At 64.5% G+C, this 14,414-nt stretch overlaps 4 protein-coding genes across 10 annotated transcripts in view; 3 read left to right on the top strand and 1 right to left on the bottom strand.

Annotated features, from left to right (window-relative positions):
- Positions 1-761, bottom strand: part of LOC112962344 (class I histocompatibility antigen, F10 alpha chain-like) — a gene marked incomplete at its 3' end in the record, with an annotated part of 4,114 nt that extends 3,353 nt beyond the window's left edge. Inside the window, exon 1 of the mRNA XM_026058401.1 lies at positions 659-761. Within this exon, the coding sequence (XP_025914186.1) occupies positions 659-746 (88 nt within the window). The remainder of the gene's footprint in view (positions 1-658) is intronic.
- Positions 762-1,407: 646 nt separating this feature from the next.
- On the top strand, positions 1,408-6,488 carry LOC112962348 (antigen-presenting glycoprotein CD1d-like). Of its 6 annotated transcripts, none has more exons than XM_026058408.1 (8): positions 1,408-2,729; positions 2,837-2,939; positions 3,050-3,784; positions 4,785-5,042; positions 5,231-5,512; positions 5,642-5,926; positions 6,040-6,136; positions 6,277-6,488. In XM_026058408.1, exons 3-8 carry the CDS (start codon positions 3,730-3,732, stop codon positions 6,323-6,325), a joined length of 1,026 nt encoding a protein of 341 aa, XP_025914193.1. In that variant the 5' UTR covers positions 1,408-2,729; positions 2,837-2,939; positions 3,050-3,729; the 3' UTR covers positions 6,326-6,488. The 6 variants fall into 6 exon arrangements, with proteins under 6 accessions (XP_025914193.1, XP_025914195.1, XP_025914194.1 ...); XM_026058410.1 differs by having other exon boundaries at positions 3,115-3,784; XM_026058409.1 differs by having other exon boundaries at positions 1,408-2,188; positions 2,276-2,729; positions 2,837-3,784.
- Positions 6,489-9,063: 2,575 nt separating this feature from the next.
- Positions 9,064-12,801, top strand: LOC112962346 (T-cell surface glycoprotein CD1b-3-like). Of its 2 annotated transcripts, none has more exons than XM_026058403.1 (6): positions 9,064-9,237; positions 10,380-10,658; positions 11,424-11,705; positions 11,833-12,117; positions 12,225-12,327; positions 12,558-12,801. In XM_026058403.1, the coding sequence occupies exons 1-6, from the start codon at positions 9,180-9,182 to the stop codon at positions 12,562-12,564; spliced, it is 1,014 nt and encodes a 337-aa protein (XP_025914188.1). In that variant the 5' UTR covers positions 9,064-9,179; the 3' UTR covers positions 12,565-12,801. The 2 variants fall into 2 exon arrangements, with proteins under 2 accessions (XP_025914188.1, XP_025914190.1); XM_026058405.1 differs by having other exon boundaries at positions 10,401-10,658.
- Positions 12,802-13,251: 450 nt separating this feature from the next.
- Positions 13,252-14,414, top strand: part of LOC112962345 (T-cell surface glycoprotein CD1b-3-like) — a 4,689-nt gene continuing 3,526 nt past the window's right edge. Inside the window, exons 1-2 of the mRNA XM_026058402.1 lie at positions 13,252-13,266; positions 13,696-13,826. Of these exons, the coding sequence (XP_025914187.1) occupies positions 13,252-13,266; positions 13,696-13,826 (146 nt within the window). The remainder of the gene's footprint in view (positions 13,267-13,695; positions 13,827-14,414) is intronic.

Raw genomic sequence — 14,414 nt, forward strand, 5'->3', positions numbered from 1 at the left:
TGTGTGTACGTGTGTGTGCACGCTTTGGTAGCAGGGACCATGTGTGGATGCACATGCATGTGTGTGTGCATGCTTTGCTTGTAGGGACTGTGCACAGGTGCACACATATGTGTGCACGCACCTTATGTCTTATGCAGGGAGCAGCCTGCAGATGCACAGACATGTGCACRCACGTGCATACGTCTCCTGCAGGGGGCTTTGCACAGGCACACATATGTGTGCACGTGTGCATGCTTCACCCGTGTGGGGCCTTGCACAGATGCACACATGTGCATGCTTTGCCTGCAGGGGACAGTGCGGACCCACGCGCGTGTGCTCACACGTGTTTGTGACACCTGCAGGGGACAGCGCCTGGGTGCACACGCGTGTTTGCTTCACCTGGAGGAGCCTATACAGAYGCACGTACGTGTGCACCCCCCCACAGCGACGGTGCCCCCCCATGTGCACGCACACATATGTGCATGTTCACGCACATGCACACTGCCTGCCTGCACCACCCCCCCCGCCGAGTGCTCCCACCCACCCGTGGCTCCGCCCCCACCGAAACGCTCCCTCCCCCAACCACCAGTGGGCCTAGGCATCCAGGCGCACCCGGGCGCCTGGGCCCCTCCCCGCTAATCCAGATGCCCTGGCGCTGCCGGGCGCCCCCCGCACTCACCATCCCCAGCCGCTGGGCAGGCGATGAAGAGGAGGAGGAGGAGGAGGAGGAGGAGGAGGAAGGCGGTGCGGCCCCCGGCAGCCCCCATGCTGTGCCAGGGCCCCCGCAGACGCTGGCAGCTCCCGGCTCGGGGCAGGGCGGAAATGCTGGGTGGAACCGTTGGGCAACACCCGCGCCGGCGCCGTGACCACGCAGGCACACGCATGCGCTCGCCGCCGGGGAGGGCAGCGCGCAGGGTCGCCCCGGTGCTTTGCTTTTTGGGGGGAGCCAAGGGAATTGCAGGAATCGCGGCGGCCTGGGAGGGGCCCATGGTCATCACCGTTGCCCTGCCCGGGGCGGATCTGGGGTCAATATTGCCCCCAGCCCCTGAGTGACCCAGCGCGTCCCCAGCGCTGGTGCCACCCGGCTCTGCCACTGCCACCTCCAGCCCTCCTGGGTGCCTCTGGAGTCACAGCCCTCCCCGAAACCTCAGCCCCGGCCTCATTGGCGGAAAGCAGCCGCCAGGGATGCCGGGGGTGCTGGGGAGGGGGGCCGCAGCCACCGCTTCCTCCTCCGGCCGCTGCCTGGCAGCTCGGTCCTGTTGCCGCCCGGCCGGTGCAATGTTGTGCCCTCTCCTCCTCCTCCTCCTCTTCCTCATCCCCGGGGCAGCCCCCGAGGGTAAGTGCCAGGCGCCAGGTGCTGCTTCCGCTCCCATCTGCGCCGGAGCCGAGGCAGGACAGAAAATCCGCTCTAACTGGGAGAGGTGAAATCCCTCTGCCGGGCGGGTGACCGGGGTTGGCGGCGGAGGGGGTTTCTCAGGCGCCATCTCTCCCGCCAGGGCCCCTCTCTCTCTCCAGCTGCTCCACACCAGCAGCTTCTTCAGCCTCGGCTCGTCTGACACCGAGGGGCTGGCGCTGCTAGGCGACGTGGAGACCAGCGCCATGGACCAGAGCAGCCACGGGATCCGCTTCTTCCGCCTGTGAGTCTTCCCGGCCTTGGCCCCGAGCAACTGGGCCGACCTGGAGCTGCTCTTCAACGCCTGCTTCAGCAACCTTGCCCACGTGGTTGACCAGCTCGCGCGGCAGAGGGCCCTGGCGTGTGAGTAGCACCCAGCCTGGTGTCACCTACCATCTAGCAGGGCTGAGAACTGACCTGCTCGTGGCTGCGCCCGTGCGAGTGGCAGAGAGGCCCCGACAGGCTCTTCCCTGCTCCCCCCAAACAGCTGGTCCCACCTGACCCTCCGGAACAGGGCCTGGAGAAGGGTCCCRCTCCGGGCCAAACCCACCCCCCTGGAGTTGTGCTGCCGCGTGATGGACACAGCTACCCTTGGGCCCAGCATCAGGGTCCCCCCCTCCCCTTGCTCTTTTAGTGCCTTCAGGCTCGCGATGCCTCCTCCACTCCTGCAGTCCCCATGGTGGTGCAGTGCTCCATGGGCTGCCAGGTGGGTCCCAACGGCAGCATCTGTGACGCTGCCTATAACGGGCAGGACTTCATGAGCTACAGCATGGGCAACAGCAGCCGGGCATGCAAGCGGGATGAGGACCTGGCGTGGTATGTCCAGATGGTGCTGAACCATGACGAGGGCACGCATGATGCCCTGACGCACCTCCTCAACGTCACCTGCATCAAAATCCTCAGGAGATTGGCCCAGCATGGGAGGGAGGATGTGGAGAGACAAGGTGAAGCCACCCATGGCCACTCCGACCGCCCGTGGTGCCCCTGTGATGGGCAGCGCTGCCGCCGTTCCTTTGCGTGCAGGGGCCAACAGGCTCCTGCCCAACCGGCCTCTGGCTCTCACTCGCCCCAGTGAAGCCCGTGACCGTGATCTTCACCCGTGCGCCCAGCCCGGCACACCTACTGCTCGTCTGCCACGTCACCGGCTTCTACCCACAGCCCATCCACGTCAACTGGCTCCAGGATGGGCAGGAGGTGCCGCCAGGCCCGGAGCTCAACTCCACGCCGACGCTGCCCAATGCCGGCCTCACCTACCAGCTCCGCAGCGTCCTGGCCGTGGCCCCCCATGATGGGCACAGCTACGCCTGCCGCATGCGGCACAGCAGCCTGGGCGGCCGCAGCCTGCTGGTGCCCTGGGGTAGGTGCCAGTGTGGGATGGGGCCACAGCGGCTGCCCACAGCTCCGGGGAGCTCCCTGCCCCGGCACTGCTGCCCACCCCCAGCCGCCCGCTTCTCTCTGTTTCAGTTCCAGAGAGACCCAAAACCTGACACGTCATGTGGATCATCGTCATCATCATCCTAATCRCAGCTGTGGCTGTTGCTGGGGCTTTTTGGTGGCAGAGGCGCAGGTGAGGGTCCCTTCTTCCCCCACCCGGTGCCCGCCATTGGAGATGAGTGGGAAGCGCTGCAGAGCCGCAGCTCCCACTGCCGGGTTGACTGTCCCCTCGTCCCGCACCAGTGCCAGCTGCTTTCTGCCCGGATGCAACGSCCGGTGCCCAGCTCGCTCCGGTCTCTTCCTGCCAGGAGCTATGAAGACGTGGATGCGGTCCAGCCCCGGGACTCCATCCTCCATCGCCCCGTAAGCGGCTCAGGCCGGCGTCTTCCCTCATCCTTGCTCCATCCCTGGCCGCAGAGCCCTGGAGCACCAGACTGAGCCGGCCTCCGGGGCCGAGCTGTGTCGCCGGCTGTGCCGAAGCTGGCGGACGGTTCCCCGATTCCCCCCTCCCACCCCGGCACCGCTCGGGAACTTCCGCCGCCCTTTGATGCCGTGAAGGTGGATGGACGCCCCGTTGGGGGCCGAGCTCGGCACGGGGCCTCGGCCTGCTCGTCCCAACCTGGGGGCAGGGAACGCCGCCCGGCAGCATGGTTAATAAACTCACCCCATTTTTTCGGGGTTGGTTTTTTCAACCGTCGTGAAACCACCCGCCGATTTCCACCCGGCCCGGCGAGGAGGCGACGCGTCGCCACCCTCCCGGGTTCCTCCAGGGCTGCAGCCCGCCCCGAAACCTCAGCCCCGGCCCCATTGGCGGAGAGCAGCTGCTGGGGGCGCCGGGGGCGCCTGGGACGCTGGGGACACCGCCACTGCTTCCTCCTCCCGCCGCCGCCTGGCAGCTCAGCCTCGCCGCTGGCCGGCACGTGATGTTGCCCCTTCTCCTCCTCCTCCTCTTCCTCGTCCCCAGGTCGGCCCTGGAGGGTAAGTGGGAGCCGCCGCGCAGCCCCCGGGAGCTGGGGAGACCTCRGAGGCAGCCTGCGGAGCCAGGCAGCTGGTGGCGGCGGTTGCTCCGTCGGGACACTGCACCTGCCGGAGTGCTGCCGGTTGAGCCGGAAAGCGCTCGCGGCGCTTCCTCCTCCTCCGTTCCCCTGGTGGGGAGGGGGGAGGGAAGGGGGACGCCGCGTTTCCCTCCAGACGGAAAACACGGGGTCCGAAGAGCCGAATGGCAACGTAAGGAACCGGCGGGGGGGGGAATAAATAAATAAATAACGCCACCTCCCGGTGACTTGAGTCGCTCCGGGCCGTCCGCTTCCCGCACACCAGCCTTCCCGCGCRGCTGCCCTAAGCATCCCGCGGGCGCTCTCGCTGCCTCCCCTTCCTGTCGTCAGGGTCTTGGCTTCTCCAAGCGCTTCTTCCCGGGAACGCTGTTGCCTCCCCGCCGCCGCCGCCGCCCTGGGTGGAGCGAAGTCCCTTCTCACCTCCCCGTCCCACCCCGCATGTCCACCAGCGCCGTGGCCCAAGGAAGCGCCTTCCCGGAGGAGGGAGCGGGTCTCCTTCTCCCGCTGTCCCCGCTGTGGCTCTGGGTGACGGGTGGGAGAGGGTGGCCCRGAGGGGATGAAGCGGCTTGAAATCCTTGCGTGAGCTGGACGGCAGAGGAAGAAAAAAAAATCCTGGGAATGTAGAATGGAGGAAGAAAAAAGCGGAAGCAGAAGGAGAGGAACAGAAAGAGGCGGCAGGCAAGGCGCTGGTCAGGCGAGGGAGATGGCGTGGGCCGACCTCCCTGCTTGACCCAGGGCTTCTCCGGAGCAGCATCTCGGAGAGGTGCAGGACGTGGAGGCAGGGCTGGACTCGGGGCAGGGAAGCGGGTCCCTCATGCCCCCTTGCCAGCYGACCCGCTCTTCCCTTCCCACCAGCCCCTCCTTGCCGTCCCTCTTGCTTGCCCTTCTCCAGCCGTTTTCCTCGCTGGCCTCTCTCCTCGCAGAGCCGCAGCTTTTCCAGCTGTTCCAAACCAGCATCTTCCCCAACACCAGCTCCGCGGAAATAGCGGGCCGGGCGGTGCTGGGAGACGTGCAGATCTTCTCGCTGGACCCAGCCACCTGGAACCTGGACCTCAGCTACCCCTGGGTGCGCCAGGCCATTGCCGAGGGTGACGCGGAGAAGATCGAGTCGCACTACAAGATCTATATGCGCAACCTGGTCCGCTACGTGCGTGACGTGGGCAGGCAGGCCGGCCTGGCCTGTGAGTATAGGCTCTTCCCCGCTTCCCCCCGGGGCTCCAGGGATCCATTCTTGTGTCAAGGGGTTTCCCAGAGCTCCCCCAAGTGCCCTGCACCAGCCCCACATTTCCCCCCCGGGGCTGCGCCGCGGCTCTCGCTTGCCCTYGTCCGTGCTCAAGGGGGCCGCTCCACTCGCGCTTTCCTGCCGCAGACCCCTTGGTGATCCAGATCCGGGCCGGCTGCGAGCTTTCCCCCAACGGGACCACGAGGGGGTTCTTCGATGTTGCRGAAAACGGGGCGAGCCTCGTTGCCTATGAGGTGGGCCTGCAGAAATGGGCTGCCCAGCAGCAGTCCCTGCTGGCAGAAATGGTCAAAACTTTTCTCGACAAGAGGAAGGCCATTTCTGGCCTGATGGACCATATCTTAGTGATCTCATGCAAGAGTCACATCCATTCGCTGCACAAATACGGGAAGGAAACGCTGGAGAGGCAAGGTGAGGCCACCCACAGCCATCCCCAACTGCCCGTGGTGCCCCTGTGCGGGGCAGCGCCRCCGGCATTCCTGTGCRCGCCGGGGCCACCAAGCTCCTGCCCAACTGACCTCTGGCTCTCACCCGCCCCAGTGCAGCCTGTGGCCGTGGTCTTCGCCCGCGTGCCCAGCCCAGCACACCTACTGCTCGTCTGCCGCGTCACCGGCTTCTACCCACGGCCCGTCCGCGTTGACTGGCTCCGCGACGGGCAGGAGGTGCCACCAGGCCCGGAGCTCAACTCCACGCTGACGCTGCCCAACGCAGACCTCACCTACCAGCTCCGCAGCGTCCTGGCCGTGACCCCCCATGACGGGCACAGCTACGCCTGCCGCGTGCAGCACAGCAGCCTGGGCGGCCGCAGCCTGCTGGTGCCCTGGGGTAGGTGCTGGTGCGGGACGGGGCCACGGTGGCTGCCCCCAGCCCCAGGGAGCTCCCTGCCCCGGTGCTGCTGCCTGCACCCAGCTGCCCGCTTCTCTCCATCTCGGTTCCAGCGAGCTCCAAGACGGGTCAGAAAGCCTCAGTCGTCATCGCCGTGCTAGTCACTGCGGCCGCGGCTGTCATTGGAGCCTTTTGGTGCTGGAGGCGCAGGTGAGGTTTCCTTCTTTCTCCTTGACTCTCCGGTTTTTACAGACGGAGAGGTTGGGCCAAGTGGGAAGCGCTCCRGGAGCTGCAGCTCGGCAGGGACAAACCTCCCCCAGGGCCCAGCTCACTCCAGCCTCTCCTTCCAGGACACAGGTGGACGGGGACCTGCTGGAGACCAGGGACTTGGCGGCGTAATGCCCAGCTCCCCACACCGCAGGGGAGCCCGGCGGCCCCGGGGCGAGCCCCCCGCAGAGCTGTGTCTCGGGAGCCTGGCACCCATGGCCCTCGCTCTTCCTGCCTCCCGGGAAAATCTCATGCACCCACCCGGTGTTGGCTCTTACACCACGGCCACATTAAACAGCTGACACCACTCCGGCCCCTGCCTCCCGTTAGCTCTCGCGCACACACACACACACCCCCCAGCGGTGCTTTCCCCATGGAAAACCTCACAGCAAGCCCATGCCGCCCGTCCTGAGCTCGCAGCGCCAGGATGGCATCCCGCTTTTTCCCTTAAGGCCAGCCAGCCTGGCTCCCCTCTGCTTCAGCTGTCACACCAGCAGCTCCGGGGCCAGTTTTGGGTCCCTGGTAGAAGGAGGGCAGCAACAAACTGGAACCAGCCCTGTGCTGGGCTGCTTGGAGGGTTGGGGAGATGGAGCACATCACATCTTGGGGTGACACCGAAGGATCTGGGGCTGTTTTGCTGGGCAAGGGGGGGACCTAAGGGCCATCTCATCTACAGTGTCTCCTGTAACATCCTCATAGGCAGGTGCAGGCTAGATGAGTGGACAGTGAGGTGGCTTGAGAAGTGGCTTGAGAAGTGGCTGAATGACAGAGCTCCGAGGGTTGCGCTCAGTGGCGCAAAGTCTAGTTGGAGGCCTGTAGCTAGCAGTGCCCCCCAGGGATCAATACTGGGTCCAGTATTGTTCAACATCTTCATCAATGACCTGGATGAAGGGGCAGAGTGCACCTGCAACAAGTGTGCTGTTGCTCCCAAACTGGGAGGAGTGGCTGAGACCCCAGAAGGCTGCGCTGCTATTCAGAGAGTCCTGGACAGGCTGGAGAGGTGGGCGCAGAGGAACCTCCCGAAGTTCAACAAAGGCAAGTGCAGGCTGCTGCAGCTAGGGAGCAATAAGGCCATGCAGCAGTACAGGTTGGGGGTTGACCTGCTGGAAAGCAGCTCTGTGGAGAAGGACCTAGGAGGGGCCTGGTGGACACCAAGTTAAGCAYGAGGCAGCAATGTGCCCTTGTGGCCAAGGTGGCCAATGGGATGCTGGGCTGCATSAGGAAGAGTGTTGCCAGCAGGTGGAGGGAGGGGATGCTCCCCCTCTCCTCAGCCCTGCTGAGGCCACAGCTGGAGTGCTGTGTCCGGTTCTGGGCTCCCCAGGACAAGAGAGACATGGCACTACTGGAGTGAGTCCAGCGGAGGGCTATGAAGATGGTGAAGGGACTGGAACATCTCCCCTCTGATGAAAGGCTGAGAGAGATGGGACTGTTCAGCCTGGAGAAGACTGAAGGGGGATCTTGTGTTTAAATTAGTGCATTTAAATAGCTGAAGGGAAGGTGCAARGATGGGGCCAGACTCTTCTCCRTGGTGCCCAGTGATAGGACGAGAGGCAACGGGCACAAACTGAAACCCAGGAAGCTCCATCTGAACATGAGAAAAAAACTGCTCTACTGGGAGGGTGACTGAGCACTGGAAYRGGTGGCCAGGGAGGCTGTGGAGTCTCCATCCTTGGAGCTGTTCAAAAGCCACCTGGACACGGTCCKGGGCAACATGCTSTAGGTGACCCTGCTGGAACAGGGTGGGGTTGGAGTAGATGATCTCCAGAGGTCCCTTCCACCCTCAACTGTCCTGTGATTCTRTGATTCATGATCTCTAACTTCCCRTAGCGCAGACRGAGCCAGACCCRATCTCACYRCRTGGAAGMCMTGCTCCAAGCAGCAGGTGGACTATAAACCTCCTGAGGTGCATCCCCACCTTAATTAATCTAACCTAAATGAGTCTGCGAGGCTTCCTAGCCTGGTAGGGCACCGGCTCCTGTCTTGTCTTGCTGGGCTACTGTGCACACGGAGAAGAAGCTGATGTGGGAGTCGCTGCCAGCTGGGCACAGGCAGAGAGGAAGCACAGGGCGAGGGGGCTTCGGCCAGGGGGAGGCAGCACACACGCGTGCACACGCGTCGGGAAGGCAGCGACCCGGCGCGCAGCAAGAAGCGTGGCCACAAGATGGCCCTGCCAAGCTCTCCCATCGTGCCCGGCCAGGCATCCTCCAGCAGCATCACGCCCGCTCCGACTTCGAGGCTGCCCTTGGCCTCCAGTTGGGGCTGAGGATGCTCGGGGAAAGGGACTGGCTCAAAAGGAGGCAATGGCTCCCTCCTGCCAACACCCACCGCCACAACAGGTAGCGCCTTGCGCCCAGACCTCTGCTGGGCTTAATTCYTCCCCTGCCCGGACAAAGCAGGAGGGTAGGAAACGGCCTCTGTCCTCAATGCATCCCAACTGCCAGGAGATATCTGTGTGGTGGCTCTGGAGGACACCTGCGCCTCTGCCTCCACCGAGAAGGGTGGTTGGACGGCTATCTGCCAGCGGTCTCCAGCAGGGGATCTGGCAAAGCACACGGGGTTACGAGGGAGGGGGAGCAATGGCAGCTGCGGGCCGGGCTGAGCACGTGCTCACCCCCGGGTTTCTCCATGCTGCCGCGGCCATGGAGGACGCCCACCTGCAGCCCGGTGGAGATGGTCTTGTGCTCAACTGCCAGGGAGGGTATATCGCCCCGGCAAACTTGAACCCGGCATCAGCACGGTGACTCATTCCAGCCCAAGGCCGACCCAGCTGAGTACCGCTGGGGACTGCACCCAGCCAAGCCCTGCCCAAAACCTCAGCTTGGGCCCCATTGGCTGCTAGGCCCACCAGAAGGCATTGGCCAGCGCCTGGCTGAGCGTAGCAGAGCTGGCCCTCGGGAGAAGCGTCCGACTGCGGCCCACACACGGCCACCGCTTCCTTCTCCCACTGCACCCGCTTCGGTACGCCCCGGGTCTCGCTGCTGGCACCATGCTGGCCCATCTCCTCCTCATCATCATCGTCCCCGGGACATGGACAGTCCTTGAGGGTAAGTGGGAGCCCCTGCGCATCTCCAGCCAGCTTCCTCCCTTCCACACAGAGCTGGGACCAAAAAGGGATCCCGTCCCGCTCCCCCCACTCCCTTTTCCTTCCTCAAACTCGGGGCTTGCTGCTCCCCACGGCTGGCGCTTGGGCGAGTGCCATCTGCTCCGGCGCAGTAGACTGACAAGGAACTCGGCTGGTCCTGCYCGCACCGGGGCCGTGGGTCTCTGACGCTCAGCACTTGCAAAGGTGCCTTCCTTCTGCCTCCTCCCACCAGTCCACAGGTGCGAGTGTCAGGGAGGCCTCAAGGTCGCCCCTGCACTGCACCTGGGCACCTTTTAGGAGGCCCTGAACCCGCTGCATAAGTTCTTTGCAATGCAAAAGCCCACCRGAGCCTTTGCACGGACCGCTACTAACTGCAAATTGATGCTTGAAGCTTCCTCTTGCACTTATGTGGAAATCTTAAGCTCTATTTCCAGCCCTCCACTTCCTATATTGAGGCCAGGCACCCACCGTGCCCAGGGGCAYGGGAACCCACACTTCTCCAAAATGCACTTCACTCCGTGCTGCCAACTCCCTGCCCAACATCCTCYTTAAGCGGCCGCTGTAAACACCACGCGAGCGCTTCGCTTGCTCTCTTGCCTCCTTTCCCCTTGGCTCCTCTGAGCGTTGCCCAGGAATCCCGTTGGCCTCCTGGCCCGGGTGCAACGGCCCCTCTCACCTCCCTGGCTCGCCCCACACGTCCCCGCTGCCTCACTGGAGGAAGCATCTTCCCACGACAGGGAGCAGGTCTCCTTCTCCTGCCGTAGCTCCGGGCGACGATCACTGGGTGAGAGTGGGGAGGCCCCAGTTCCTGCGGGGAGCCAAGTTACAACTCCCAGAAGGTCGTAGGAGGTGTGCTGGAAGGGGAGAAAGGGAATTAGAAGAGAAGCAGAGCGCCAGACAGCGGAAGGAAACTGTGAACGGCACGGAAAGAGCGAGATGAAGGGATTTCCCCCTTCCCACCCGCCCCCGTCTTCCCCCTCCTCATCCCCAGGGACCCTGTGGGCCACCCGTCCTCCTCGAGGCACTGTGCCAGCCCCAGAGCCAGGCCCTCGCCCACCCTCCTCCTCCTCCAACGCTTTGCCAAACCTGGTGTTTCTCCCCCAGCCTTGCCGCCTCTCCCCACGGGCCCGCATGCTCTCCACATATTCCTGTCCCTCGCGTTTCAAAACTTCACCATGGTGGACGTTTTGGCCTGGTCGGTGCTGGACGATATTGTCTTCGCTGCTCTGCGCAAATACACCTGGGAGATCATCTACCTGCAGCCTTGGGTCTACCCATCCCTTTCGGTGGCTGAGTGGGAGTATCTGCAGGACCTGTTCAAAATCTACGTGCACAACTTCATCCTCCTGCTGAACAGAGATGCCGAGAAGTATCATGAGCCCTGTGAGTACTGGGGCTCTTGAGCATCTTCCCTTGCCCAGGCGTAGGTAGAGAGCTGGGAAAAGACAACCTCAGAGCAGCAACCAACTGCTTTCTCAACACGAGGCTCRCGGGAGGTCACTGGCGGGGCCTCATCCTGTGCTGACATGCCAGCCATCCCACGCTGGCCTGTGTAGCAATTGCAGCTGGGTTGTCTCATTCCCCAACTCAAACCTCGGCTGCGCTCGGGCACGCCAATCCCTGCGGACCGGCCCCGGTATTCTTTTCCAGATGCCACAAACCCAATGCTCTGACAACCACCACGTTCAACAGCAAAGTTCCCAGAGAAAGGGTTCAGGGGGCCTCCCCGCTCCCGTTCGGTCAACGCCGAGCAGGAAACAGAGCAATGCCTTGCCCACCACTGGTAACCTGAGGGAAGGGTGCTGGGACACAGCGGCCTCAGCCGCTGGACCGCAGCAGTCCTCCCTCGACTTCCTAACCCYGTGGTGCCCCCAAACCAGTGTTTCCTATTTTGCTTTGGCTCATGGTCTAGCTGCATGCCTGGACAGCTCCAGGGCAGCAACAAGCCTCACGTACAGGTATTTCACACGCAGCTTTTCAGCCCAGCCGTAGTAACAGGGAGAAATAATGCGAGTGAACAGCTTGGGATGGAGAGAGGGAAGCGGGGGGAAGAGCCGTATCCAAAGAAGCGGGGCGCGGGCTGGCACTTTGGGCTCCACTTCAAGCACTAGTCACGCTTGCRACGCGTCCCCATGCCTTCCCCACCAGACCCCTTCGTGTACCAGAGCATGACCGGCTGTGATCTGTACCCCAACGGCTCCTACACGAAATTCTACCGTCTCGGCTACAATGGGCAGGACTTGRTCACCTTTGACGTGGACAAAGGCCTTTGGGAAAAGCAGAGCAGGGAAAATGTAGCTACGCGCATCGAAATGGACTTCAACAGCTTCACGGGCTTCTCTGCAACGCTGCAGGAGCTCCTCAACTTCACCTGTGTCGACCACATGAAGAAATTCATCCTGGTTGGAAAGGAGGATCTGCAGAGACAAGGTGAGGCCACCCACAGCCACCCCAGCCCTACTGGTGCCCCTGTGACGGGCAGCGCCACTGGCATTCCTGCACATGCTGGGGCCACCAGGCTCCCGCCCAACTGGCCTCTGGCTCTCATCCACCCCAGTGAAGCCCATGGCCGTGGTCTTCGCCCGCGCGCCTGGCCCGGTGAACCTACTGCTCGTCTGCCACGTCACCGGCTTCTACCCACGGCCCGTCCGCGTCGACTGGCTCCGCGACGGGCAGGAGGTGCYRCCAGGCCCGGAGCTCAACTCCACRCCGACGCTGCCCAACGCCGACCTCACCTACCAGCTCCACAGCTTCCTGGCCGTGGCCCCCCATGATGGGCACAGCTATGCCTGCCGTGTGCAGCACAGCAGCCTGGGCGGCCGCAGCCTGCTGGTGCCCTGGGGTAGGTGCCAGTGTGGGATGGGGCCACAGCGGCTGCCCCCAGCTCCGGGGAGCTCCCTGCCCCGGCACTGCTGCCCACCCCCAGCCACCCGCTTCTCTCCGTCTCAGTTCCAGAGAGACCCAAAACCCAACACATCATGTGGATCTTCATTGTCATCATCCTAATCACGGTTGTGGCCATTGCTGGGGCTCGCTGGTGGCGGAGGCGCAGGTGAGAGTCCCTCCTTCCCCCACCCGGTGCCCACTGGCAGGGATGAGCGGGAAGCGCTCCGGAGCCACAGCTCCCACTGCTGGGGTGGCAGCTTGGCAGGAACATGCAGCCCTGTCCYGGCAGCTCCTTCCCGCTCGCAGCAGTGAGCAACACTGGCGCTGCATGGCCGGGCCGGCCTGCCTGCTGCACCCACAGCCCCGGCTCCCTCCAGCCTCTCTCTCCTCCCGCAGGAACTGAAAGTACACGGGATGCATCGGGCACCTGCCACCTCCCCAYGCTGCAGAGGAAGCTGGATAGCCCTGCGCAGAGGCCCCTGCRTGGCTGCGGCGCCGCGACCAAAGGCAGCACAACATGCACCCATCCGGCAGCACGCGGCCTCCTCCAGCCTCGCTCCCCACAGCTCCTCCTGCTGCAGCCRGGTCCTCATTTGCCTCTTCCACAACGGCCCTAATAAATCTCATTAACCCTCCTGTCGGCCTGCGCCACCCCACCTCCAGCATTGCCTGAGCCCTCCATCCCGCCGCGGCCCTTGCCTGTCCCCCACCACCCTGGCACCCACCCAGCCCTCTCGCACCCACCTCTTCGCCCCTCGCCGCTACAGCGCCGGTGGGCTCTGGGCTGCTGCAGCCACCGCCAGCCCCAGCCCCGTGTGCGCTGTCCCAGGACGGGCACCAGGGCTGCTGGGGCCAGCGCGGACCCCCGGGGCCGCTAAGAGGCTCGGGGCACGGAGAGCACGAGGACATGCCGAGGCCACGGTGACCGTTGGCGCAACTGAGGGCACCATGGGGTGAGGGGGAGACCTCCCGTCCTCGGCTTCTCTCGGGGGACTGAGAAGCCTCCCCAAGCACCCAACCGCCTTGGCAGTCATTGGAGCTGCCCTCCCCCCACCCAGGAGACCGTTAGTCCTCGCCTGCGTGCGCACTAATGGTCACCTCAGGAGTGCGTGTGGGGTGAGGACTAATGGTCACCTGGGGGGAGGGACATGTGGGTCAGCCCACCTGGGCGCCGGGGCCCGCCGGCACCTCAGGCTGCGCCCCGTCCCGCGGGGTGGCACAGGGGACGCAGGCAGGTGCCTGCTGCCAGCCCCACTTGCTGCATCTCTGCCCCACTGGTGCCCACGGCCGCTCCCGGCCCCGCTGCCGCCGCTGCGGGAGGCGGCGAGAAGGCGGCTTCGAGGCAGCAACATGGCAGCTGGCGGGGTGCCGAGCGGGGCTGCCGAAGCCTCCGGATGCCCTTCGCCACCCACAAGTTCCTGCAGCCCCGCAAAACCTTTCCTCTGGCCTCCTGCTTTCCCCAACGCCTTCCCACCCCTCTCTTCCCTCCTCCACAGTCTCCCCTCACTCCACAGCGTCTCGCACTCCCCGACAGCTCCAAACCGCCACCTTCCAAAACAGCGCCGTGGTGGACACCGTGGGGCTGGGCCTTGTGGGAGACATCGATATCGGTTTCTTAGACAAGCGCACGGGGGACATCCRCTACCTCCTGCCCTGGCTGCGCCCGGCCTTGCCTGAGGGCGACTGGGGTATCATGGAGAGCAGCATCGAGCCCAGTCCCTGCCCTGGGCTCCACTTCCCAGCACCGAGCCCCACGCGCCCGCTCCTGGGCTCTCTCCAAGGGCAGCAGGAGAGGAACAGCCCGTGGTGCCACGGAGAAGTCCACTCAGCCGGAGCAAAGGCACGTTTTCCCTTAAGGCACAAGCGAGCTCTGGGCTGCTGCAGCCACCGCCAGCCCCAGCCCCGCGTGTGCTGCCCCAGGACAGGCACCGGGGCTGCCGGGGCCAGCGCGGACCCCCAGGGCCGCTAAGAGGCTTGGGGCATGGAGGGTGTGAGGACACGCCGAGGCGGCGGTGGCCGTTGGCCCACAGAAAAGGCAGCGAGGTCCAGTCGTAGCCAGTCACTTGGACCCACCGGGCGATGGTGGGGAAGATGCTGACAGAGGCTCCGGGCCTGGCACAAGTGCCAGCAGGCTCCAGGTACAAGCGGCAGCCAGGGGAATTCCCCTTCAGCGTGAAGGAACTGGTCCTGGAGCAAAGTGGGTGTCTGGGCAGCCGCCTCCAACGGGGCCGGTCCCAAAGAGGGGCAGTGCCA

Source organism: Apteryx rowi, unplaced genomic scaffold (genome assembly GCF_003343035.1).
Source record: "Apteryx rowi isolate R43461 unplaced genomic scaffold, aptRow1 scaffold_1465, whole genome shotgun sequence".
Classification (NCBI taxonomy): domain Eukaryota; kingdom Metazoa; phylum Chordata; class Aves; order Apterygiformes; family Apterygidae; genus Apteryx; species Apteryx rowi.